We start from the raw sequence: 26,663 nt of genomic DNA on the forward strand, positions 1-26,663 counted from the left end.
TGGGATGCAATAATGTGAATAAGATATTTTATTTCAGCTTTTATTAAAAAAAACCCAGGACATCACTTTTACATTTCAGAATATTTTCAGACAAGGCTTTTTTTGTTAAAGCTTTAGGTATCTAAAAAGTGTCTACATGATTCACACCTGTATGAAGCTTTGCAAGCCACACCATAATCACCAAACAGCTATATTGCACAAAGATCCACACAATACCACACCAGTTTTAGCTTAGTCTACATTGTAAAGTGCTGTTTCATAGGGAGAAACTTGAAAAAATAATTATCTGGATAGGCAAGTACTGCTGAACTGTACTTCTGAAAGTTGACACTTCCATAGTAGTTGAAAAATATCACAGCGTGTTGTCAGTGCCTCTTGACAGTGTGTTTTTTATTTAATAAGCTGGAGTAAGCACCAAAGAGTACTGTCTGGAATGCATACTAAGTAGTCAAGTAACACCAAAAGCCAAATTAATTTTTAAACTCAGGATGAGATAAATACAGATATATCAAAAGGTAGATAAATGTTTAAAGTAGCATCAGTTTCTGTCCAGTAGAGTAATTGCATAGCAGAACACATGTTAAACGAATTTGAAACTCTAGTAGAAAAAGCCCCTAAATTTTGAATTTCTTACTTCTACAGTCTCAAACCAATAATCTTTTTTTAGATCATTGAGTCTGAGACACTGTCTTCATATCTGCAATAGACTGTTCCATTTACAAATATTTCCATAAAGTAAAAAAAGGTCCAGGGATACAAGTCCAGATGCTTATAAAAAATCTAAATGTGGAAATGTGGAGTGCTAACCATGACATAAAGCGTCTAATTTAGACCAGTTTCTGAAACAGAGGAATCAGAAATGAAACATTTGTCTACAGAAGGAGATTTGGTCTGGAAAAGAAAGTTCAGCCCTACAACCTACAGCTCTAAGCCGATTCTTGGTGTGGTAGATGAACTGACCATTGCCAGTTATACAAGGGGAGAAGTCATAGCTACTGAAGTGAGAATCCTTTCTCCTGGCTCTCTCTGACTGCTGCACTCACACATAATACTCAGCAGAGTACACTAATGTAAGAGTTTTCAGTGCTTGACTTGGGGTTTAATAAATATTGGAGGGGGAAAAGAAGTGGGAGGAACAAAAAATCTTAACAGCAGAGAGATCATGTGAGTCTCACTACAACCAATTTGCTCCAAGACCTGGAAAAGCAAACAAACAAAAACATGGGCATGTTTGTGTTTCCAATTAAGCTACTCAGGAACATCCAAGTCTAGAAGTGACTGAAGAGCTGCAGAAGACCCTCAGAACTTAGTGACTGGGTAAACAAGCATTATCAACATAAACAGCCCACCAGGTGGGGAAAACCCTGAACACACCCTGCACAACGATCAGGACTGCACAAAAAACACTGCAGAAGAAGCTTCATCATGAGTATGGTATCCAGTATCAATCAAATAAAAGGCAATTAAGGTTTTAGGACTACAAGAAGAAGGAAAACACAAAACTTTGTCATCCTTCACAGCAACAGAGTGTCTTATGGATGGACTGTTCAGTCAGCCTCAGCAGGCAAGAAGAGAGCAATGGCTTCAATCCAGTAAGAGGGAAGATGAAAGGGATGGAATGACAGAAATTAAAGGCTATAATGATAACTATCTAAACCAGAAGAAATTACTAAAAAGGCTAACTAGTGAGAGACAGTTTGTCTTTTCTCTTGAGGGAGAAAATTCCAAAAGGTACCCCATACTTCACACCTGCTGCTGGGACATCAAAGTGTTTCTCACACAACTCACAGTGAATCTATGGAGTGCACTTTCACACAGTCTCATCAAGACAGAACATTTGCAGGTGAGATGCAGAAAAGAAGTTGCAGTTGCTCAGCCTTTCTGGCTGTCATGCTCATGCTGGCATAGACAACTGCTTCTGACAGTTTTTTCCAACAGTGGCCACAGTCCGAGGTGTAAGAGAGAAGACACTGAGAGAGGTGGACTCAAGGTCAGATCAGTTCAGACAGCAAAGCCTGCAAAAGATTTGCATTATGACCTACATTCACTTAAATGTATTGTGATTTTCAGGTCCCATTTCAGTGCTCTGCAGCTGTATACATGTACTTAGTAAGCATACTTCACACACATTCATCAAGATGCAACACTATCCCCAAATTAGAAAGCATATCCCCAAATTAGAAAGCATATCCCCAAATTAGAAAGCACCAACTACTTACTAGAAACATCCTTCACTTTAGATCCATATTTTTCCACAAGTCAACAGTTCACACACCCTACTTTTTTTTATACATGGGTTTCTATAAAGACAGGCAGTCCACCTCCATTCTCAGTAAGATCATGAAACAGATCCTCCTGGAAGATAGGTCAAAACTTAAGGAAGACAAGAAAGTGATCAGGGACAGCCACATGAGTTCACCAAGGGCAAGAATTGCTTGACTACAGTCTTCGGTGACCCAGTGACTGCAACAGTGGATAAGGGAAGAGCTAAGAGATACCATGTACCTGGGCTTCTGTAAGGCCTTTGATAAGATCTCCCACAACAGTCTTATCTCTAAACTTGAAAGAGAAGGGTTTAAATGGATGGACTGTTCAGTGAATAAGGAATTGGCTGGATAGCTATACCCAAAGAATCACAGTCAACAGCTCAATGTCCAAGCAGAAACCAGTAATGAGCAGTATCCCTCAAGGGTCTGTTCTGGCACCAGTGTTGATGTGGATCTCATGAGGTTCACCAACCAGGGTACTGCACCTGGATCCAGGAAACCTCCATTATCAATACAGACTGGGGGATAGAGAGCAGCTCTGCAGAGAAGGACTTGGGCATCCTGATGGATGAAAACTTGGCCATGAACCAGCAATGTGTACTTGCACACATTGTGTGCATTCAGCTCTGGGGCTCCCAGTACAGAGTGGTTCCAGAGGAAAAATTGTCAGAGGGCTGTAACACCTCTCCTGTGAAGACACTGTAAGAGATGGAGTTATTCAGCATGGAGAAGGCTCCAGAAAGACCTTATTTTGGCCTTTTAATATATAAAAAGGATTTAAAAAAAAGATGGAGGAAGTATTTTACCAAGGCCTCGAGAGACAGGACAAAGGGCAATGGTTTTAAACTAAAAGATGATTGATTTAGGTTGGAGAATTTTTTTTTTAGGAAGAAATTTCTAACAATAGGGGTGGTAAGACATTGGAGAAGGTTTCCCAGAGAAGTGGTGGATGCCCCATCCCTGGAAGTGTTCAATGTCATGTTGGATGCAGCTTTGAGCAACCTGGTTAGTGGAAGATGTCCCTGCCCATGGCAAAGGCGGTTGGAGCTAGATGGTCTTTAAAGATCCCTTCCAACTTAAGCTGTTCCCATGGTTCTATGATTCTGCGAATGTGATGCAGTTTTTAACATTAGAGGAACTCAAATTTGAAGGGAGACATCCTTTAAGGCAGAAATTAGGTCTCAAAACTTAACCAGTGCATTTTTAACATTCTTACTAAGAAAAATCCAATCTGCTACTAGATTTAAAAAAAATTAGGTATTTCTTTAATACTTGCTTTTATAGGTTAATTTTTTAAATTCACATATAATTACTCATGTCAGCAACTCACTTCCTTTTGCCTAAATACCAGGTACCGTTACTCACACATGCAAACATTTCTGATTTTTTATTCCAAATTCTGACATTTAAGGTACAATTGCACTTTATTTTAGATAGCTTATAGTAAAAGCCTAGAAGAATAAAGAAACTTACCATTATGCCACCAACTATATGACACTGAGTGTCAGAACTTGAGTTTTAACTTACAATCACATTAAGGGTATACAACATGCAATGAGATTCAAGTTTACCTTCATCATTCCAAGTATAAGTTAAACATTCAACACCATTTCTAATTTCTTCTTCTTTCATGTTACATTTTTTATATTCTCTTCTGTGCTGAAAGGCCCAACTGGTGCTCAGGGGTAAACTGGAAAGCATTTAACCCTGCAGAGGCATTCAGGCATATTTCTTAAAAGGAGAATGGCAATCACACACCGTCAGCTTTGACTTCATTAAATACAAAACTGACTATGTAAGGATTTAAGTTAAATAAAAGGCAGATTTCTACCCCGAAGAGTAAGTTTTGGTTGCTAGTCCTGAAAAGTAAATTTTGGTTGCTAGTCAGACTTCTTCTTCCCTGCTTCCCTCAGGAAAGGAAGTCTGTGGAGAACAGCATTGCACAGATCACAAGAAAGGCAGGAGAATTCCTCTGGTGCAGAAGTGCCTGGACCATTTACTTTAAAAAAATCACGGGCCAGAGGCTTGCGAGCAACTTGTAGGTAGAATATAATTGATCAGGACTAAAAGCTAAGGTAGAATTCTTCTGCTTTCATTTTCTGTCTCAGAACAGCAATGGGAAGAGATTACTGCACTAGATGTCGTCGTGGTACTCCCTGTCCTTGGCTGTGATAGCCTCCTCAAGGTGCACTGCTGCACCGCCCATCAGAGCAAACGCTGGGTACATCAGGCCAGAGCAATCCACCTCACACTCGTACAGGCACTTCATACGGCCTGCATCGTAAAACCCCACCCTGCCTCTGTCACAGTCAAGGCAGACGCCCAAGCACGATGGCAGGGGAAGGATTCTGCTGGCTGGATCCTTGGGAGCAGCAGGTGTGGCGGGGATAAAGAACTTCTTCATGCCTAAAGTGACCAGTGTGCAAGGCTGCGATGAGTAAAAGAAGGTATCTTCACTCCCACTGTCATGACCACTGTCTTGCTCGTATCTGGAACACAAAAAAACCCCATGTGCTTTTGATAAATGCTGAAGTGGGATCAGTGATGTGAACAGGAGAAGAACATTTCTGTCAGACAGAGAACACCACATGATCAACCAAAAACCTTGGGTGGTAAAAGAAATCATAGAATCATAGAATATCCTGAATTACAAGGAAAACACTAAAAACATCATATTCCAAGTCCTGGCCCAGCACAGGACAACCCCAAGTGTTACACAATGTGCCTGAGAGCATTGTCCAAATGCCTCTTAAGCTCTGGCAGGTTTGATGCTGGGACCACTTCCCTGGGGAGCTTGCTCTAGAGTCCAACCACCCTCTGGGTGAAAAACCTTTCTCTAATATGCAGCTTAAGCCACTCATGACAAAGTTTTATGTCATTCCCTTGGGTCCTGTCAATGGTCACCTGAAAGATAAGATCAGTGTCTCCTCTCTGCTCCCCTCCATCTCCTCTTCCCCAGGCTGTGCAAGCCAAGTGACTTCAGTCACTCCTTATAAGGCCTTCACTCCAGACCCTTCAAAATCTTCATGGCCCTCCTCTGGACACTCTCTAACAGCTCAGTGTCTTTTTTGTGTTGTGGCACCCAGAACTGCCCCCAGCACTCCAGGTGAGGCTGTCCCAGAGCAGAGTAGGACAATCCCCTCCGTTGCCTGGCTGTGATGCTGTGCCTGATGCCCCCCAGGACATGCTTGGCCCTCCTGGCTGCCAGGGCACTGCTGGCTCATGTTCAATTTCCCATTAACCAGGACCCCCAGGGCCCTTCTAAAACACTGCTCTCCAGCCTCTCCTTTCCCAGTCTGTCTGTACATCCAGGGTTGCCCCATCCCAGGTGCAGAACCCAGCACTTTCCCTTGCAGAATTTCATACAGTTGGTGCCTGCCCAATCCTCTCATTTGTCAAGGTGTCTCTGCAGGGCCTTCCGGCCTTTGAGGGAGTCAGCTGCTCCTCCCAGTTTTGTATCATCTGTGACCTTACTTAGTAACCCTTCCAGTCCTGTGTCCAAGCCATTTGTGAAGCTGTTGAAGAGCACAGAGCTGAGCATGGAGCCCTGTGGAACCCCCCAGTGACAGGTCACCAGTCTGGTGTCACCCCATTCACTGTAACCCTTTCTGCCTCACCCATGAGCTACTTGATCATCCACCATATGATGTATTTATCCAGCTGTGTGCTGGATAGTTTGTGCAGAAGGATCCTGGGATACACAGCGTCAAAAGCTTTACTGAAATAAAAAAAGATTACATCAACTTCCCTTGGTCAGCTCAGTGGGTTACATGGGTCATGAAAATAAAGTAAGTTTTTAAAGCAGGACTTTCCCCTCATGACTGCACTGTCCTTCAGATATTGTTCAGTAATTCCTAGAATAATCTTCTCCATAAATTTACCAGTCACTGAAGGGAGACTCACAGTCCTGCAGTTACCAGGGTCATCTTTCCTGCCAGTCTTGAAAACTAGTACAACATTTGCCAGTTTCCAGTTGACTGGCACCTCCAAAGACCATTGAAACCTCAGAGAGGTCTCACAATTACATCAGTCAGCTCAGCACCCTAGGAAGAATCCCATCAAGCTCCACAGACTTATGGGGATTTGGATGGAACAGCAAATCCTGCACAAATTTGGGATTGGGTGGGAGTTTATCATTCTCACAGCTATGGTCCTTGAGTTCTGGGACCCCCTAAGACCACTACTGGTGTTGAAACTGTCAATTCCTGTCTTTGTCTCTTTTAGTGAGGTGACCATCCTCCTCCTGTAACAGGCCAATGGTATTTCTGACTCCCTTTTGCTATTAACGTATTTTTAAAAAACTCTTTTTATTGTTCCCCACAGTTCTGGCCAGCTTCAACTCCAGCTGGGCTTTGACCACATGAATTTTTCCCCTCAAATGTCAAGCAGCATCTCTTTATTTCTCCCACATTGCCCAACCTTGCTGCTATTTGCCATACCGTTTTTTTTTTTTGCCTTAGCTCTAGAAGTTCTCTGCCCACCCAAGGCAGCCTTCTGTCTCACCTGCTTGACCTACAATATTTTGAAATTGCCTGCTCTTGTGCCCTTAGGAGGTGGTGCTTAAAAAATGACCAGCACTGATGGATCTTAGCACCTTCAATAGTGGTCTCCCAGTCTTTCCTGACTAGTATCCTCAGCAGCCTGAAGTTTGTTCTCCTCATGTCCAGAGCTGAAGTTTTGCTGGCACTTCTCCTCCTGACAACAGAGATTTTAAACTCAATTGCTTCATGGTTTCTGGGGCCAGAGAAAGAACAGAGATTTTAAATTCAATTGCTTCATGGTTTCTGGGACACTTTGCTCACAAGATCCTCTCTGCTGACATGGAAAAAATCAAGGAGAGCACCTTTCTCAGCTGGCTCCCTTAGAACCCATACCAAGAAGTTATCATCCAGGTCTTTTAGGACTCCTCTGGACCTGTTTGTATCATCTATGTGGGGCTCCCAGTTAACATCTGCCAAGCTGATGTGCCCTAAAAGACAAGGGTGGTTGATGTAGAGATATTCCTTAGTTCCTTAAGGAATAATTCATCAGTATCTTCATCTTGGCTGCGTAGCCTGTAGTAGATTCCCACAATGACATCCACTTTGTTTGTGCCGTAATCCTTACCCAGAGGTTCTCAACTGCAGCATTGCCAGTTGCAGGCTCCATACATTCACTATGTTACAGACAGTGCCACCCCCACCTCATCTGCCCCCTGTCCCTCTGAAGAGCCTGTAACCAACAGGGCACTCCAGTCACAGCACTCATCCCACCAGGCTTGGCTTACACCAGTGACACATAGCTTAGCCAGGAAAGAAGAGGCATTTAGTAGGTGGGATTTCACTTGGGTTACTTCAAACAATTAATAACAGCTGAACTCCAATAAGGACAAAACCACAGAAGGCTTTACTAAGGAGTGGATGTATCTAAATGTACTTAGGCTAGGCAATCATTAATGAATCTACAGGTACAGTAAATTAGTTAACTTGAGAAGTAACTTAGCAAATATGACCAATCCTTACAGACAAGAACATGTCCTGTGAGTTTTCCATGATGCTGCTATGTTACAGTATCTGTAAAATTCACAAAACAAAAGGTAGTGTTTTAGTGGTTTAAGTTTGGTGGCTTTTTTTAAAGTGCTTTGTCTGAAGACTTCCCTGAAAGTTTCCCAGATGGTTACTGGAGAGTCTGCAGACATGTTTGGTCAGTCTAGATGCTTTTCTCTCCACCTCTGTCCTCAGATAAAGACACATGGAGAAGCACACATTCTTCAGTAGAAACATTCCCTACTTAGGATTTCAGTTTTAGGGTGCTTGTGGGGGCAGTTCTTCCTGTGTCAGCTAAAATTTTACAGCTATCTATGCAGAGAAGGAAAAAGAAATCAGGAAAATTAGATCTAATTTCTCACTTTGCAAATAGCTCCATCTGGCTTTAAGCAGCTCAAGATTGTGCTGACACATTTTCCATGTGTTATACAAGAGGAAGCCAAATATTTGTTAAATTTCTAAATAAGAGTCCCCAGGAGATAGCCTCCCTGCCTGCAGTTCCCACATATGTCCAGGCTTGCTATAACTGTAATTGTGAGATGGAAATCTTTTTATTGGTTTGTCCATTGTACTTTGGCTTGTGCTCAGTAGCACTCCAATACAGTATGCAAGCCTGGGGTAAGCCAGTGTGACTTGGAATCTACTGTGACACAGCTAGTGCTAAAAAACACAAATATGTACAGTGAATACTGTTCCTCTGAAAGGCTGCCAACCTTATATGCCAAGGGAATTAAGGAAGAGCCTTACTACTGATAATCAAGTATTGCTTCAATCTTAAAACTTACACTTATTTTTAACCTTCTTGCTTTAACTGACATTCCTTGGCATCTATAGGAACCTGACTTCTTTCCCAAAAAGAAAGAAAATAGGACTCTGGATAATCAGGACATCTTTCTGCTAATAACAGGAGAAACTGCTTACACAACATCCTTCAAACATTTCACTGGTTAGGTTCACCTTGTGCACTAACTGAAAACAGACTTGCTCTTCATTTACTTTTTAAAAAAACATCCTCTTATGTAAAACATGCATTAAAGCAAGAGTATGCAATTTACCTTGGACTGATCACATCAGGAGTATTGTGGAACAATTTCTGTATCTTGCTGCTAGGAACAACTCCCACTTTCACCAGGTATGAGTAGGCTTCAACATTAAAAGCCCAGAAGTGCTTCCCTTTGGCAATGCCAGTGTCACCAATGATGTAGTCCAGGGTTGTGAAGCATCCAACCTGCAAGCGCTCAGATCCCAGAAGCAGAGGAAATCCAGCCCTACTTTCCACAGATGTTCTTCTTGGGTTCAGCTGGAGATGTTCATTGTTGTACCCACATTTGTCATCAAAAAGAAAACTGAAAACTGAAAAATAGTATCCCAAAAAAAAAATTCTGCTTAGTTATGTATTTGGCCTTCTGTGCTTATAAACTACATTTTAAGTCATGCAGGCATTAGAATTTGCCGCTTCTAAAGGTTACCAGGAATGTTATGCAAGCTAACAGTCTCTGTATGTTACTGACTTAATCTGTAACAGTGCTTCTAAACATTTATGAAACTGGTAACAGTGTAGGAGGCATCTGGGAGCTACTGGAAATGACTTTCAGCTCTTAACACTGATGGACATAAGAAAACCCCATACCTGGAGCTGGAGGAGTACGCATGATAACTTCTCGGCTCCAAGGGCTGCAGATGGACCCTTTGTAACCTTGAACTCTAAAGGCATAGCTGCTGTCATCATCGAGATCAGATAATACTTTGCTCTTGCCACACACTTCAGTCTTCTGCCATGTCACACTCTCCTCTTCTTTATTAAGTTTATGATATTCAAGGACATAGATATCAGCTGAATCTGTCTTCCCAGAGCATTCCCAGCTGATCAGAGCTTTGTTGTACATTCTGCTCTGCTCTTCATTGATTTCTGGTATTTCTAGACCTGAAACATGAGAAAAAAGGCTCTGAAATTTAGATACATGTTGTTTTGGAGTTAATCATACAACCAGGCCTGGGTAACCCAAACTGTTATTGTATTCCAAATCTAGCTGTGCCCCTGTGAGATTTCAGCCACTTTGTAACTGGGGACTATTACAGTTATTTTTGGCCCATTGCTATTTTGTTTTTTTAGTAAACTGTTATTTTCTTCACTTCTATCTACTCATATTTGTTTTTCCTTATTGGTGGAAAGGGATTGGTTAAAACTATATTGGAAGGAAACTCATTTTAAAGCATCCACCTCTTAAAACCTTCTTAAACCAAGAGATAATCCCTTTGTTGAGCTATAGCACTGTTAAAAGGGGGAATGTGACTCTCTCAGTTAAAAGGAGTAGATGAGGATGGTTCTCTGTTCATACACTTAAATAAATCCCCTATTTTCTGTTTTTACTTTGAAAGGCTTGAGCCTTTTTTTTTCTGACAGCTTTAAAAACTATTTCTTTCTATCACGCAATAAAAAGTTTTTAGAAAGACTGAGTGTGATGTAAATACAATATTTTGGAAGCCAATGCAAACTGGTACTGTAGGAAAGGAAATGTAAGTTTAGTTTCTTTATGAAAGCTGAAACTAACACTGCTGCCAGGTAATGCCTTCTGAATCATGGAGACAGAAGGAACAATGCAAGCCACACTGAGCTCTGCAACTGCTGCTCTGTGCAAGTTCTGCCTTTCTCCAGATAAGCCCTTAAAGCTAAAACTTGAGAAAGACCTAATGCTCTCAGAATTTACCATTGGAATGGAAGGACAAGTCACCAAGGATGTCTTCTTGCTTGGCAGTGTCCACCACAAAGTCTTCAAAAGTAGTTTCAGCTGCTGGCCTAAAGCTCTTCAGAGACTCAGTAGCTTTTTGGATTCTGAAAACACAAAAGTGGGATAGCACAAGAAAAAACAAAGGCAATTCAAGTTGGACATTCCTAAAGTAAAAATGCCAGGTTTTGCTTTTAAAAAAGTTTTGCTTTCATGTACTTACTGATGTCTCCCAGAAATTTTCTCTAGAATCTCTAGAAAGACTCTCAAATGCCAAATTTAAAGGCCTTTTATACATCAGTGTAAAGATAATGAACAGGTAGTCATTCAGTTGGCAAAGCATTTAAATAATCTGGAGCATTACGTTTAAAGAACAAAACTGATGTAGGGCGCTACTAGAGAACACAAAGATCAAAGAGCCTAAAGCCAGAAGAGACCTGGTAGATTAACTTGCAAATACCTGATAAAATCTCTGAGACAAGGAATTTGTCAGGGAGCTAAACAGACTACCCTCCCACTTCAGTCCCACTGAACAAGGCTAGGCATTGTGTTAGGACAAGAGCACTCCTCTCCTGAGTGTTATTTCCTAAGGCACACTCTAATGCAGGAATTCCAGCTAAACATGACCAGGATAATCTCCCAAGGATACAACTGCGCAGACATCCTGGAACAGTACTTGCACCTCAAACAGAAGATATTTAAGATACCTGACATGAAGTTGTTTTGCTGTTTGAACAAAACAAGAGGGATCTGTTTCTTTAAGCACTTCTTGAGCATATCCTACAAGGCCATTATTTTCCAGGAGCCCTTGGTATTCTTCCACTTGTGTTTGCAATTTTTTAAACCTTATATTCTTAGAAGTTTCAATTGCCCTAAGAGCTGCAGATTTCTTCTCTTCCAGGACACAATATAATTTCTCAAAACTCTGAGATGCTTCTTGTTTAGCTCTTTCACTGTTGCACTAGGAGCAAACAAAAGACATTTCAGACAGATTCTACGTCACTGTGACTGTACAGAAACATACTTAAGGTTGTTCAAGATATCACAGTAATCTAGTCATCCATTTGACAGGTAAGACTAATGAGCTTTGTTATGCTATTCAGCACTGAAAATGAGATCAGCACACCACCCAAGCTAGTCAGCATTTGCTGTCTTTAACAGAGAATGAAGAGCAGGAAAGTATTCCTCTGATTACACCCTGAGTTATGCATTACATTTGTCTAGATAGCTCATGAAAAAGCACTGTAAAAACAGTCTCAGAAGTCTTCATGCCCAAGTGCTAGATGCTCTTCCACCTTCCCCAACCACCCTGACCTGAGGGTCCAGCCCAGCTTCTTGTGTACACCCTCTGAACCTCTGAATACTGCCCCTGGATAAAAGGAACTGCAAAACTCAGAGGCAGTCTGCAATCAAGACACACCAGTACTAGGAGCTTCTTTCATTTCTGCCTTTGTGCTTTTCAGCTTGTATGTGACTCTTTTGCAGGGAGATTTTGCCCTTAATTCTGCCTTTCTCAAGGTAAACAGGCAGTGTAAATAGTGCACCATCATAAATACACAAACACCCTATGTGTAACCCACTTTGATTAAGGTATCAAGTAAGCTTTATTTTATTTAAATTTACACAAACATAAACTTCCTTTTGTCTGCTTCCCATACTGGCAGGACTAGGTCTTAGCATGTGTGACTCAGTCTACCACAAACTGTTCAAAAATTGTTTTACTGCTTAACTGAAAAACTCAAAAGTTTGAAACATTTCACTGAAAACAGTTTTGAATCCTTCCTGTGACTGTACAAAGGCCAACCCCAGACAACCTTGAAGCCACTCTTACCTCTGTTTCTTTCAGCAGCAGATCCAGCTGTGTGATGTGAGCTTTTACCTGGCTCTCCTTACTGATGAGGTACTCAATATCTTTTGAAAGTTTCTCCTGTTGAAGTAAACCAGCAAGAACAGGACATCTCACACAAAGTGACAACCAGCACAAACAGGTCATCCTGTTTTGTCTTCAGTTTATCTAGCCACAAGGACAAAAGCATGACACCAGTTATGAGCAGCAGTCCTGTGGAGAATTGTTTGGTGACCTGCAGTGACTGCAAAGCAACTGTGAGAGAGACTGCTGGCACAGGCTTAAGGATCAGAGGTAACAGTGTCAGCTGGCTCCCAATCACCTAGGAATCACCTTCTCTTGGATTGGGAAAAAGAGGCTTCAGGACATTAAACTTACAGAAAGGATAGTTATTAACTCATTTGTAGTAAGAGTTGCTAGAAAAATGAGTAGTTCAAATCACAGATTTGTCCCAGTGCTTCCTTAGCTGCAAGAGTTACAGGAAAAGCCTTGCAAACTGGTGAGGAGGCCAAATAGCACAAGGCAGGCTAATCTGGTCTTTTTTTTTCCTTTTTTTTTTTCTCCTGAGAGCAAGAGAGGAAGAAAAGGAAGAAGAGGAAGTAGGTGCTGTCTTCAATAACAATCTTTATATTATTGTGTTTGCAAGTCTTTACTATTGTGCTTTGCTTAGGAAATTAACATTCTAAAGGTATGCAGCTTCAGAAACATACAAAGATATCAACAGATACTTCAGATGCACATTTCTCAGATCGGCTTCTCAAGTATCCTCTACCACAAGCTACCTGGACACTTATATTAAAAAAAATTGATTGTAAAGTTGATTAACTACTTAAACCTTCTGCGTTGTCTGTTCTGCTGTACAATTAGCTAAAATAAGATGACAGTACTATTCTGGGGTTATATTTCAAGCATCATAGCAAACAGTTTGGTTTCTAAAATATGCCCTATATCACATTAATATATACATTAACAAATGTTGCACAATGACAGGGCTCAAAACTAGTCCAGGGTCTCCTACACACACATCCTGTGGGAGTTTGCCCTCACATCAGAAGTACTCTCTTCCTTCTTAAGGCCAAGTCCAATGATATTTTCTTTTACCTTAAGGGTTTTGTAGGCAGTGCTCATGGTTGTTACTCTATGGTTTGCATGACCTCCACCCAGTTTGCAAAGATGACAAACAGGCCTTCTGCAGATTTCACAGTACATGTTTACTCTCTCCATTTCATGTTCTGGACACATCAAAATCTGTGGGGAAAAAAAAAAAAAAGAGCAGAGACAGTACAGGTGTACTTCCAAAAATGGAGGTTCTCAACAAAAAATCAAAACATCCAATGAACCCAAAGCAGCATGTGACTTGATCAGTGAATTTTTTTATAGTCAGTTTATCTCTACCTTTTATATTTATTTGTCAATGCCCTTGAAAGCCAGCAGATGAACACATACAGTTTCACAAGGTTTACAGTAAGTAAGCCTCTAGCAGTGTCTGTGTAGCCTCCATATAGCAATCAATCTTTTGCTAAACCCTGCCCATGTTGTTTGCAATCCTCCAGCACCCTACACGCCGGCTCAGAGCTGTAAATGCAATATATACATTAACAATATATACATTAACACACTCAGACTGTCAAACTTAACCATGCTCATGCCAGCATCTCTTGCAAGAGCTATGAACTGATTCGTAAAGCAAGAGCTGACATAACATTGTAGCAGTTTAAGTCCAAGCTAGATTTTAATAAACCACATAACCATTGCTTTTGGAGCTACGAAGTGCAGCCACCACCTACAGCTACAGTAATTTTAAAGACAAAATTTCAAATTTGTGTTTCAAGTTTTCTGTCTGACTCCAGTTACAAGTTGTTCACACTGGCTGCTACTTCCGGGATTAGCTCAAACAGCATTGCAAGAAAGCTGGTGTTTGCTAAAAAAATCACCTTTCAAAACCAGAACTTGTTGAAATAAATGCTTAAAGAGTTAAAAAAGTGCTTCTCAAGTCCAAGTTCAGGCAACAGATTAAACATATAAAGCGTGTGTGTGTTTGTTTAAAAAAAGAAACAATGCTTGCTCATTCTAGAGCACTGAAAGACAACATTTAGGTCATTTATTACATAGAAGTTACCAAACAGGAACTTTTGAGGGAACTTTTTAGTTTCAATATGCCCCCACACAAGAAAGGTCAGAAAAGGGCATAAAAATAGAAAATTGTGAGCATCACAAATATGGACACAATAAGCTAAAACCTGAAACCAGCTTTCAAGTCTCAAATGTTATCCTAAGGAATAGTGAAAGGCACCAGTGTCACCAGCACCTTAAGACTATCCTTAAACCAAATATGCAATTAGCAATCCCATTTGGATTGACTACTAGATTTGGAAGGATATAAAAAGAGAAAAAAAGAAGCTGCCAAGAAAATCAGATGTGCAGGCAAACATCTCCAAAAGCTACAGTCATTCACTTAATCCGTGGAAGTAATTTTTCCACAGCAGTGTATAGCCACACCTCACAGAAAATCCTTGTTTTTATTCATCTCCTCATATACAGCCTGCGAGCAAGAGACAGCAGAGGTCAGCAGACTGCCTTGTCTTCTCTCAAAACTCAAGAACAATCAGCCCAGTATGTGCTTCTCCCATCCCCACCACACACCCTACCAAGTGCTCTCCAGCCTGGTTGTAAATTAAAGTGGTGACTGAGGACATTGTTTAGGGAATCAACAAATACTTCATGCTTTCAGCTCAGGTCTTAAAAATGCAGTGCAATGAAAAATGCACTTTTCTTACTTTATATTAAGCTCAAACAGTCCTCAGAAAAGTTTCTATAAGAGGACAGTAAAGATCAGCTTGCCACAGTTGGGAAGCTTTTCAAAACAAGTAGATTTATCTAAAGTTAACTACACTGTGCTTTTCTCCTTTTTTTCCCCTCTTCCTGTCTTCACATACAATTAGAAATGCTAAATCCCACATGTGCACGCATACTCAATACATCAGTGTCAGAATAATCTAAACCACTTCACCCCATTTTGCTCTGCTTCAAGAGAATTCACCTACTGACTTTTAATCCTGAATTTAGTCTGCGTGTAGTGTAACATCACAGGGCACTTTTAGGAGTGCACAGGGATCACAAGATGCCTTTGGTATTTTCCCATAGCAGCACAGCAGCTGTGAGGATTTAGATGCCATAGAAGAAAAGTTTTTAAGGAGCTGTATAGCATTTTAAAGCAAGAGCTAGAAGATAGCATGCAAACTTTCACCTTTCTCATTTATCCAATAGAGGGACATTTCACACAATGTGCAAGCACATTTGAAAGCATATGAAGCACATGCTCACTTTTGACTGGAATTAGTGTTTTAGACTCAAGGAAAACACCACCAAGTGGACTTCTGGATGTTCAGTATCTCCCAGCCTGCTAACTTTAGAGGCTCAAATTTTTCCAGTCTCAGAAGGAAAGTACACCAGCAGTCAAGAGCTTCTTACACATTGCATATTAGTCAAATTTACTTAATTTAATAATAATTAATCAGGACTCCTTTACCATCAGCATTTCTGGCACCTGTGGGATGTCCAGCAAGGAGGCACAGGCACATGCCCCTTCATGTCCCCCGACCTGTGCTGGGACATTAAGGCCATTATTGTGGTCCCTGATTAGCAAGATAGTATCTATGACATGTAACATCTGTGATATAACAAATTCAATAAGGCACTGCCACGTACTGCACTATGCTCAGCATGAGACACAAAGGTAGTGGCATTTTGTTATCACTGTTTTGCCTGAATGCAGTAACAGCAGCACCAGGCTATAAAGTAGAATTTTTGCCATAGCATTTTTATCTCTTCTGCTATAGATTTAAAAAAAATGGTGTAATAACAATGGAGAACATAACTCCATGTTTTGCTCTTGTTAGATGCAAGGAAGGAGAGAAAGAAGATGCTTGGTGATGGATCAAATTCAAGCACAAAGCATCCAAAGGGGATGTAGCTAAAGGGGGCATGGAAGAGGCCAGGTGTGTGGGGGTTTTTAAGTTTACCACACACAGGCATCCTCCCTAGGCAGTCCATTCTAGATGATCAAGACCAAGGTGCCAGTAACACCAAGGGGGGTATGGATTCAATCCCTGTATTAATCATTCACTTAAAAGCTGGACTTGATGATCCTTGTGGGTCCTTTCCAACCCAGAATATTCTGTTATTTGTGATCAATAAGCCTTAAAAAAGAAAAGAAAAAGAAAGGAAAGACTCAGATCACAAGTAACACAACCTATTCCACAAAGTAAAAACCCTTATCTTTATGGGACCCTTCAAGTATGTTCTCAATGTCCCCTTCAATGACAGCAAGAAGCAAAAGCTTGTGGTTCACTCAATAAACAACAGCAATCGTCAATAAAGCAATCATGGTCCTAAAAAGCAACTATCATTGCACAGATATGTCTGCAGCTACATGAGAATGCTGCAACCTGAATTCTGTAAGGTACACTATATTTACCTTGGGTCTGAAGTTGGTGGTTGGTCCTACGTATTCATGCTGGGCTTTCACTGTTCCCCAAGGATGGTGTATCTTGAAACATTCATTGCAATAGCTTGCACTGCAGTCCATGCAACTCTTTGTGGACTCCTGAGGTGGAGGTTTGCAGAAATCACACATAATAGCAATGGCTGCCCTGGCTGCCTGTCTGTATCTTTCCACAATGGTTTCCAAAGTGAAGTTGCGAAATAAGCCATTGATGCCACGCTCCCCAAGATCAATATCCCGCTGGCAACTCGGACAAGGAAACAGAGTTGATCTAGGAGTCAGTGAATTGCGTTTTCTGCCTGTGTAGACACCAAAACCCAGTTTAGGATGAGTGTAAACCAAACTGGTTTAGATTTTAAAAGAAGCACAGGAATTTACGAACCAATTCCAGACTGTAGCACATCATCCAAACAACACCAATTCATATGCAGTCTGCCAAGCCAAAGAGAATACAATTGCCCTGACAAGGCAGTGTAATGTCTGACTCCAAAGAACATTACAAACTACTACTCGAAAACTTAATTTTATGTTAAGATAAATTTAGCTCTTCCAATTCCATTTTCTTTATCTAGTTTTGGATGCACTCAAGCTGTAACCTTTTGAAACAATAAACAGAAAACTTTGTGGAAGCCAAGTGGTTTCAGACTAACTGGTTATCCATATAGAGAGCAGCAGCCTCCTAACATATTGAAGTGAAAGATGCTTACTCCCAGAGCAACAGAAACACATAGCCAACCTTGGGTCCCTGATATTTGCTTTGGCTGAGTTCAAACTTACTTTACTCATCCCAAGAGGCATCACAAAAAGAATGGAAAATGAGGTAACAGTGTGACATCTTGTAGATGTGACAGTCTGGTCAGAGACCAAGAAAACTAGGTAAGTTTTCCCAAAAAACTAGGTAAGTTTTTCAGCTTGTGAGATTTTAGGGAGTTAAAGAGAAACAATGATAGCTTATTAATATAAAAAACCTGCAGATGTTGCTTTCCTACTCTCTGTTTTCTTGATTTTCTCAAAGATTGTTTATAAGAAAGGCTTTTTGTTAATTAGCCAATCAGGTGAAACGTATTGATTAATTGACCAATCAGGTCTATCTGGATTGGAACAATGTATAAAAAGGAGGATCTGAAGTAAAGCTGCTATGCTGTGCAAACCAGCCTTCTGGTGAGTCTGTGTCATTTCTTACTCAACAGCAACATCATCTCAGCCAAATAACTTCATCAAAAAATGCTGAGGCTCACTTGGCCCCTCCTGAAAGGCCTCACTAAAGGAGGGCTGCTAAATCAGCCCTGCACACCAAAGGTAGTTATATCTTCAAGTTATCTGAGGTAGTTATATCTTCAAGTTACTCTACCCTGAACTGAGGAACCACAGATCTCCACAGGGATGTTAAACAGCATACATCTACCTCTATTAATTTCTAAAGGGGGAGCTGCAGAGAAGCTGCACTCCTACCAAACAGCTACACACAAATTTCCCCCTCTCTCCAAAGTAAAATCACAGGCTTAAGCAAAGCCACTAATTTAAGAAGCCTTTTGAGTCTGTAAGGAGATGGCTCACACAGACTCAGAGGTTATTCTCAAGATAATATTCCTGAGGTTATCAAACCAGGAGAGCATCCTGTCTCACTCATGAACCCACAAGCTGCAACTACCAGAAAGAATCCTTTATGTATTTCAAAAGCAGGCTAAGCCAGTCTTTAGGCTTAACTTGTATTCTCTTCGCTTCCCCTTACAAAGAACCAAAAACCCCAAATTCTGTAGTGCTGGTGCATTGCTTTAAGATCTCTTTAAGAGAACTGCGTATTGGTATAACTGTCCTGATTTCATCTGGGTCAGAGATCATTTTCTTAGTAGCTGGTACAGTGCTGTGGTTTGGATTCAGTATGAGGTTATTACACACTGATGTTTTGGCTGTTGCTAAGTAGTGCTCACCCTAAATCCAGGACTTTCCAGTTTTATATGTTTCACCAGAGAGCAGGTGCATGAAAAGCCAGGAGGGAGAACAGCCAGGACAGCTGACCCAAACAGCCAAAGGGATATTCCAAACCATAACATGTCCTGGACATGACATAAACTAGGGGTAGTCAGGTGTGACAGGGTGGGCACTGGGTGAACAATTGTATTGTGCATCACTTGTTTTTCTTGGATTTTATTCCTTTCTCTCTTTTGTACTACTATTTTTTTTTATTTTTGTTATCCCTTCAATATATACTCCAGTACATAATTAACTCTATTCCAGCTGAAACCAGGACACTAACAAATTTGTAAATGGAGGTATGACTTAAAGCTGAATTCTTAGTGTTGAAATTGACTCTTCTTCAGAAAGGGAAATTTGTTCTTGTATTTAATCAGTATTTTCCCATCAAAATTGCCAATGCTTTATTTCTTTCTGAAGTGTCCTGTACTGCTACCCAAAATAGACTTGCCTTGAGCTGCTCTCCTGCTCCTTCACCTAACAATCCAAAACCTCCATTCCTATCATGCCCTTTCCAGTCTCTTCAAATAAAACACCAAACCGACCCTCCTATGAGGAATCAGTTCCTTTAAATATCTTTGAAATTTAACCCGTGGTAGTTATGCATGACTGTCAGCTAAGAAGTCAGAGTCAGAGCATGGATAAGTGTGCACTGACAGTCTCCCACCCAGCTTGGTCCCATGCTTTTCTGTAAGTTCTGAGCAGAACAACTAGGCTGCATTTACAGAAGAAGATGGGTGACACAAGGCACAGGAATGCAACTCTCTATCTAAGGGAACAGAGATTGTTGCCTGATTTCACTTTTTTTTCATATTTACTTGATATGAATTAATTACTGCACATCCTGCAGTACCTATAACTTGGCATACACAGCAACACGCGCATGCAAGGCACAGCAACAACAGTGAAACACAAATTGTATTTTCAGTGTACGCTCCAAGCTAGCACTGCACACAGGAACACAGAGAAATCTTCTATACAGACTTCTACAATGTCCTAGACAAAAAGATGACTTCACATGCAGTGCCATGCAGACAACAGCTACAAAAAGTGATCTAGAATACACACATTTGCTGAAACTAAGAAAATAATCATACAATGCAGCACATATCAGGACTGCCTACAAGTAGTATGCTAGAGCAGAGAGTGAACAATGACAAAGCAAGAAAACAAGGAAAAAAAAACCATGGTGCAGTGGTCAAGTTTAAAAATACAATCTGAAATTCTTATCCATCCCAATGGAGGCCTTTCATTCCGCCAGTGGTGGACCAAAATGAGACTGTCATCATGAGCCATGCTCTGCAAAGACTGGTGACATTCTTTACAGAAAGCAATCCAGTATCAAGGAAGTCCTGCACACCTTCAGATGTCTCATCCCTTTTCACTGACAGCACTCTGAGAATCTAGGTTGGAGGTTTTTTCCCATTTTAAATCCTAGAAATTTATTTGCTAAGCAGCTTGGCATGTTCTGCCACTTCAATACTCAAAAATAAGGAGATACATCCTCTTTTTGCCTAGTGAGTGTTAAATACTAACACTCTGCTAATACTAACAAATGCTTTCTGCTTAAAGGATTTCTACACTCTTATTTTAAGAAGAAAGCACTGATGAAGTAGTGAATTACTTTGGACACTATCTTTCCTATCTGTATGGTGTCCAACTTGCTGAAACTAAATTCTGGTTATATTTTAAAAAATCCAAACAAAAAAAAGCACACCAAAAAAAGAGCAAAAAAACCCTTGGATTTTGTAGACATATTTAGAGGTGCAGCTCAGAGAAACTTAGCTCCTACCCACACTCTCTTTCAGACTTGCCAATTCAGTTTACAACAAGCAAATATGTATTTTGTGAAATATTAGAAATCACCACACGAAATTTTCCACTGTGATTTGTAAACTGATTGCTCCATTTGCAATAAGTTGCTCAATCAGTTTACAAAAAAAAATCACAACATAGACTCACAAGTATTACCATACACATTGCAAAGATTCAAGTCAAAAAGCAATTTTAAGTATGTCCTTTAAAGACAATGTTTAAACATCATCTTCGCAAGGAGAAGTACCAACACTTAAAATGTTGAAAAGTCCAAGCTGCACTGAATGGTTTGCAAAGGGATAAGACATCTTAAAGTTGTGTTTTTCAAGTAAACAGTGTTACGATAATATTCTATGGTTGTGGAAGACATGGACATTTAATGTGTGAAAGTCTAATAAAAAAAGATTTAAAAGTCAACTGGATTCTCTTGCAACTGGATTCTCTTTTTTAAAATACAAATATTTATGCTACCCCATAACTTACTTAATGTTTTTGGATGGGGTTTTCAGGGAGAAGGAAAAACGGAAGGGAAAAAAGGGGATAAGGATAGCAACAGGAAGGGGTAAAGAGGGAAGCAGGAGAGAAAGAGAGAGGGAAAGGTGAAAGTGGGGAGGCCTCCTAAGAGAAGCCAGCAGAGCTAAAATGTTACTTTCAGATACTTTAGTCTTTCACAAATCAAAAGAGCTTTCTGCAAAAAGAGCAGACATGGACAGCTTTCCAAGAGGTCTGATGGTACTGTATGGTATCTCCGTTTAATGACACTTTCAGCCTTCAACCGAGGCAATTTAAACTTCCTCTTCCCATCAGCTGCTTTGTCCTTCACTGAGTGTGAAATTCAGATTTGTGTTTAGCTCACTTCACATCTGTCTTGAAGGACACCATATCCTATGATTACTCATGTGTCTGCCAATACTGTGGCAACAAAGAATTCAGGGACTTTTTCTCCCATTTTTGGCCAACAATTACATTTTAAAAATGTAATTTAAAAAGTCCACACAGTGGCTGAGCTGCTCAGACAAAGCTCAATTTTGGAAACAAGATATAATTAAAAGCCTGACTATCCTTCAATCTGATTGTGTCATTAGACACACCAAATACTACAAGTCTAAGTGTAAAATGTTTTATTTTCCTCACACATTCATGTGCTGTGATAAACTGTGAGATTCATAACTACCTACTCATTTCAACATGGTGTAAATTTCAATCTGTTCTTCATCAAATTAAGCAGGTTTAAATACAATAATGAACCAATATTACATTCCATTTAGCAGTGATGGCCAAACACGACTGGTAAACATAAGGAAGATCAATCCAATAATCACACTTCATTACCAGTAAGACAGTTTCATTGAAACTTGAGCATGTAAACTCCTGAAAATTAAAAAGCAGGGGGTGGAGGAGGTAGTGTGGTGATTGCTAGGGTTCTGTGTGCATTTCTGTACCCACCAATGTATATTCAGTCATATACACACAAGGAAAAAAATATAATCCAATCCTTAACTGAATTACAGTCCAGTTGACCTTTAAATCACTCTTGCACAGAATGAAAAGCTGTCCTTATAGAACTTCTTTGCTGTACCTTTAGTCACTGCAAAAGAATTTTTGTGGACTTGACCACTGACAAAAAGCTATATGCTAATTGACAATATTTAACTTGAGATCTAAATGCTAGACTATCTCTAGCCAACACAAGAAGTGAAGCATTTCTACCTCTGCACCCAAAAGACCTCCTCTGTGAGGCTGCGAACAATGAACAGAGAGCTGTTTAGACATCAAAAAATGAGATATACCATTGGTTTACAATGGTTCAAATGAAAAGCACCAACTCTTTTCTCTCCTGTGGATGCTTAACTCCTGCAGGGTTGAAAGGCAAGAATGTTTAATTTCCTAGCATATCAAACAATGGTAAGATTTAAGCAGAACAGGAAAAGGGAGAAATAAGGCATTGGCAGGGGGAGGGGCATAGGGAAAGATATTTCAAACTTTCACACGAGTGTCAACATAATCGCATTACACGCTTTAATTGCACCCACACTGTAATTACAGTAACATTAGAGATAATTGAACAGCAATAAGAAATAGCCTTCATTTTCATGTTATATACAGCAAGACTTTGCTAATTAAAAATTATTTTAAATACAATACAAACAGGAGAGTATTTTTAACCAGCACATACACTGGTTTTTAAGCAGCACATACACTTTATTTCAATGAGTTCTGTTGCTTTTACATTAAGATAAATTGTACTTGTAAATGCAAGCTGTGTGTGCACAACAAATACAGAACATGACCAAATACAGACCAGCTCCTTCTGGCATACCAAGAATTTAAATGCCAACCCATTTTAAATAGATTATATTCCTTACAGAGACATCAGGGATTCTTTAGGTGGGAGGAAAAAAGAAACCCCGTAGTGGGAATAAGGTGTCATATGCATTTTGAAATGTGACACTAAGGTCTTGACACTGACATGCCCTGCACAAGCCTCCCAGAAGTTCTAGTGGATTTTTGTTATGCATGTGAGACCCCACTTTGAATGTTTTCCTTGCATTATCTCTCTTATGGAGCTGTTTTCTTGCAAATTCCCCTACAGATCACAAAGAAAATTTAGCAAGGCAATGCACAGTATGAGTTCTTCAGATGCAAGAAAGCAACTATGTAAATGCAAATTGCAAGCTGGCGACCATTGCTGGTACCAAACTGGTCTGAGAGCAAATCTCACATTTGATATAGCAATGGAGCTATAATGCCTATAACATTAGAAGCAAAGACAGTATAATCTGAATTTAAACATCTATTCTTTAATGCTTCAATTTCCATATGCTTTTCATTCTGTAAATTTGAACTGTCTGAGATTGTAATTTTCCTGTGATGTGTATCTGCCCAAAGCTCTTTGAGGTAAGAGGGGGCAAGCTCATTATTTCCAAATCTCAACCCTCTCCTGCTACTCATCAAACAGGTCTTTAGGAAAGCCATCACCTCCCTGTTGGCAGGTCAGATCAGGAGATATATTTCCATCAGTTTGCTGAGACAGTGGCAGACCACAGTGGTTTTAAAGATTTACAACTCCTGCAACAACCTGTGTACATGTATCCCAGGACAGGGTGGTGGTGGCAGGAGAAGTACCAAGTGGCTTTTTGCTTAACAAATTTATTCGAAAGAGTATCAGTATTAACAATTCAGCACTAAACAGAACTAAATAGTTGTTTAAAATAAGGTGATGAAATTGCACATTTGATCTGTGAAAACTGGGAAGGATGAACTTTAGTAACGTGAAATATAAGATAACTCATGAGCTGTCTCCAGCCTAGGTGTAAAATCCCAGGACACCTCAACCAAATCTCCTTTCTTGCCTCCCAGCCAGGTGTTTTTGACGGAAAATGCTCAGAAATCTGTGGAGCCAACCACAGCTTCATACCAATTGTAGTAGAATCCACCCCACTCGCCAAAGCTGATCCTCTTTAATATCATCCTAATCATTAAGAAGCTATGAACCGGCATTAGCCTTTTAAAGATAAAGCTTTAGAGTTTCTCTTGTTGGTAACTCTTCCTGAACACAGAGGAGTGTGGTTTTAAAGTGGATAATTATGTCAGAAAAAAGCCTGAAAGCCAAGATTAGATATCTTCCAAGAAGTAAAGCATGCACAAAGCACTGTCAATGCATCTGTAGGAGAGCAGACCAACTCATCCACAGATTACAAAGACTGGAAGAATCTTTCTAGCACAATACCACAAAGAGCATGAGGAGTCCTAAAGCTAATCACTCCTTAAATCTTCAAGCAAGAAGGAGGCTGTTAGGGCTGTCTGCTTCCAGTCATCTGCCCTTCAAATCTGCAACCGTGCAATAATCATAACCAATGGAAAATTATTTACTGTATGCATAATGAAGTGGGCAGGACAAAACTAGCTTGCAAAGTCTACACAGGCTCAGAAGGAAGTCAGAACTACTGCACTGAGGCTGGTAGAAACCAGAGCAAACCATGGCAGGCAATTAAATCGCCAAAATCTATATCTCCATGCTACTGAACATGATGCTACTACATCGCCATGTAACTGAAATACAGAAATAAACACAATGGTTATAAAGATTTACAGAATGCCACAAAGACAAATCTATTAAAGATGGAACAGAGTGCACTGTCCTTAAAAATATTCCCATTGTTCTGGACACAAAATTAACAAGAGCAGCACTATCCCCAAGTTATCTCTATAACCACATCAGGAGTACCAGGAAGACATTTTACCAATGCAGACACCATTCCGCTCAAGCCAGTCTAATAATAAAATCAGGAAAACATGCACAATTTCTGATACATACCTGATCTATTAATCCTGTCAATTCTGTCCATGCTAGAAGCAGCGATTCTAATTCGAGGGCTACTCTGATTAGAGGATTCAGAGCCTCCATCAGCAAAGGAGTCTTCAAATGCAAAAAGTATTTCTTTCACACATTTGTGACAGATGTTGTGCTGGCAGGGAAGGATCAGTGGATGGGTAAACAATTCCTTGCACGCTGGGCAGATAAGCTCTCTTTCAATACCCTTAATGGCAATCTTCATGATAGAAAGAGGGAGAAAAAAGTCTAAGTGCAGGAAAACATGAACCACCAAGACTTATGGCACTGGTCTATGTCACCAAACCCCAGCTCTGCAGAACAAATACACACAATTTTATATGGTTTGAGGCACTTCTTTGACTAAAACACATATCAATTAACATTTATGAAAGCACTGACAGCATTCATTTCAACTGAAGTGAACATTGCCACTAGGCAAACTCAGTTCATCTTTAGGTCATGTCTGCATTGCAGGGGAGGAAAGGAGGGGAGTAGTCTTAATTCCACTCTAGGACCTAGTGAAATGCAACCGAACGCAACCATACTTCTTAACAATAGGAGTCCATATGTTTAGCTTCGTCGCTGGCTTACGAAGAGGGAGAAGGGGGAAAAAAGGAAAATTAAGTGTCAGACTGGTTAAACAACAGGCTTTCCTGACGTCTAATTCACGTTTAAGGGCTGAAACTGTCTTGACTTCATTAGGGTAACAATTCCGAGTCAGGAACATCATTTATTTATTTATTTATTTATATGTTTATTTACGTCTTTTATCTGTCGCACAAAGAGCCGCCTGTAGATAGGTGCGGCTCTTCAGTAATTCCGCGACCCCCGCGGCCGCCCCTAGCAGCGCGCCCCGCCAAGCCCCGGGCGTCGGGCGGGCAGCGCCAGCGGCGGCAGTGCCCGGTCCGCCCGGCGCCCTCCGGCAGCGCTTCCCTTCCGCGCTCCGCGCCCGTCGGAGCTCCCTGCGAGCCCTGCCCGCCGTCCCGGCTGCGCCGACAGCCCCGCAGGGACGAGCCTGTCGGCGCACACCGCGGGGGACTGACGGACTGACAGACTGACAGTCAGGCACACACCCTATAGCCCCCCGCAGCACAAGAGGAGGAACGACGCACCCCGCCCTGGCGGCCGCGCCCCGCCGGTTCCCCCCGCGCTCACCGGGCTCTCCAGCAGATCGCTCTCCATCCCTGCGCCTCTTCCTCCTCCTCCTCCTCCTCCTCCTGCGCCGGGGCGCCGTCAGCCCGGGCGGGCGGCCGGGACACGCACGGAGCAGCGCCCGCGGCGGCGCCCGGCGCAAAATGGCGAGCGGGAGGCAGAGCGGGCGGGAGGCAGAGCGGGCTGGGCGGGCGGGCGGGCGCGGGGCAGCGCGGGCGGGGCGGGGCGGGCGCGGCCGCGGCAGCCGCCGCAGAGCGGAGCTGTCCAGCCGCCCCCGCCGCGCAGCTCCCCGCGGGACACCGGCTGTCTCGCCCTGCTATTGTTTTGGTCCTTGTCTTTCGCCAGGCGGCACCGGAAACGCCGCCCGTCCCGGCAGTATTGAGGGCTCGCCCGCTCAGCCATTGATCACCTCCCGTGGTACCCGTGTGATTGAATCGCTGAGTCGTAGAACGGCTTGGGTTGCAAGGGACCTCGAAGATCACAGAATCACAGTATCAATCAGGTTGGAAAAGACCTCT

The 26,663-nt window shown here is 41.3% G+C and overlaps 1 protein-coding gene across 1 annotated transcript; it reads right to left on the reverse strand.

Annotated features, from left to right (window-relative positions):
* TRIM36 (tripartite motif containing 36) lies at window positions 1-26,240 on the reverse strand. Its single transcript, XM_036403203.2, has 10 exons — window positions 26,149-26,240; window positions 24,976-25,210; window positions 16,842-17,167; window positions 13,466-13,612; window positions 12,350-12,445; window positions 11,226-11,479; window positions 10,501-10,625; window positions 9,423-9,716; window positions 8,848-9,145; window positions 1-4,756 (listed from the first exon to the last, which is right to left on the reverse strand). Exons 1-10 carry the CDS (start codon window positions 26,173-26,175, stop codon window positions 4,402-4,404), a joined length of 2,157 nt encoding a protein of 718 aa, XP_036259096.1. The 5' UTR covers window positions 26,176-26,240; the 3' UTR covers window positions 1-4,401.
* Window positions 26,241-26,663: the final 423 nt, after the last annotated feature.

This window comes from Molothrus ater, chromosome Z (assembly GCF_012460135.2).
Source record: "Molothrus ater isolate BHLD 08-10-18 breed brown headed cowbird chromosome Z, BPBGC_Mater_1.1, whole genome shotgun sequence".
Classification (NCBI taxonomy): domain Eukaryota; kingdom Metazoa; phylum Chordata; class Aves; order Passeriformes; family Icteridae; genus Molothrus; species Molothrus ater.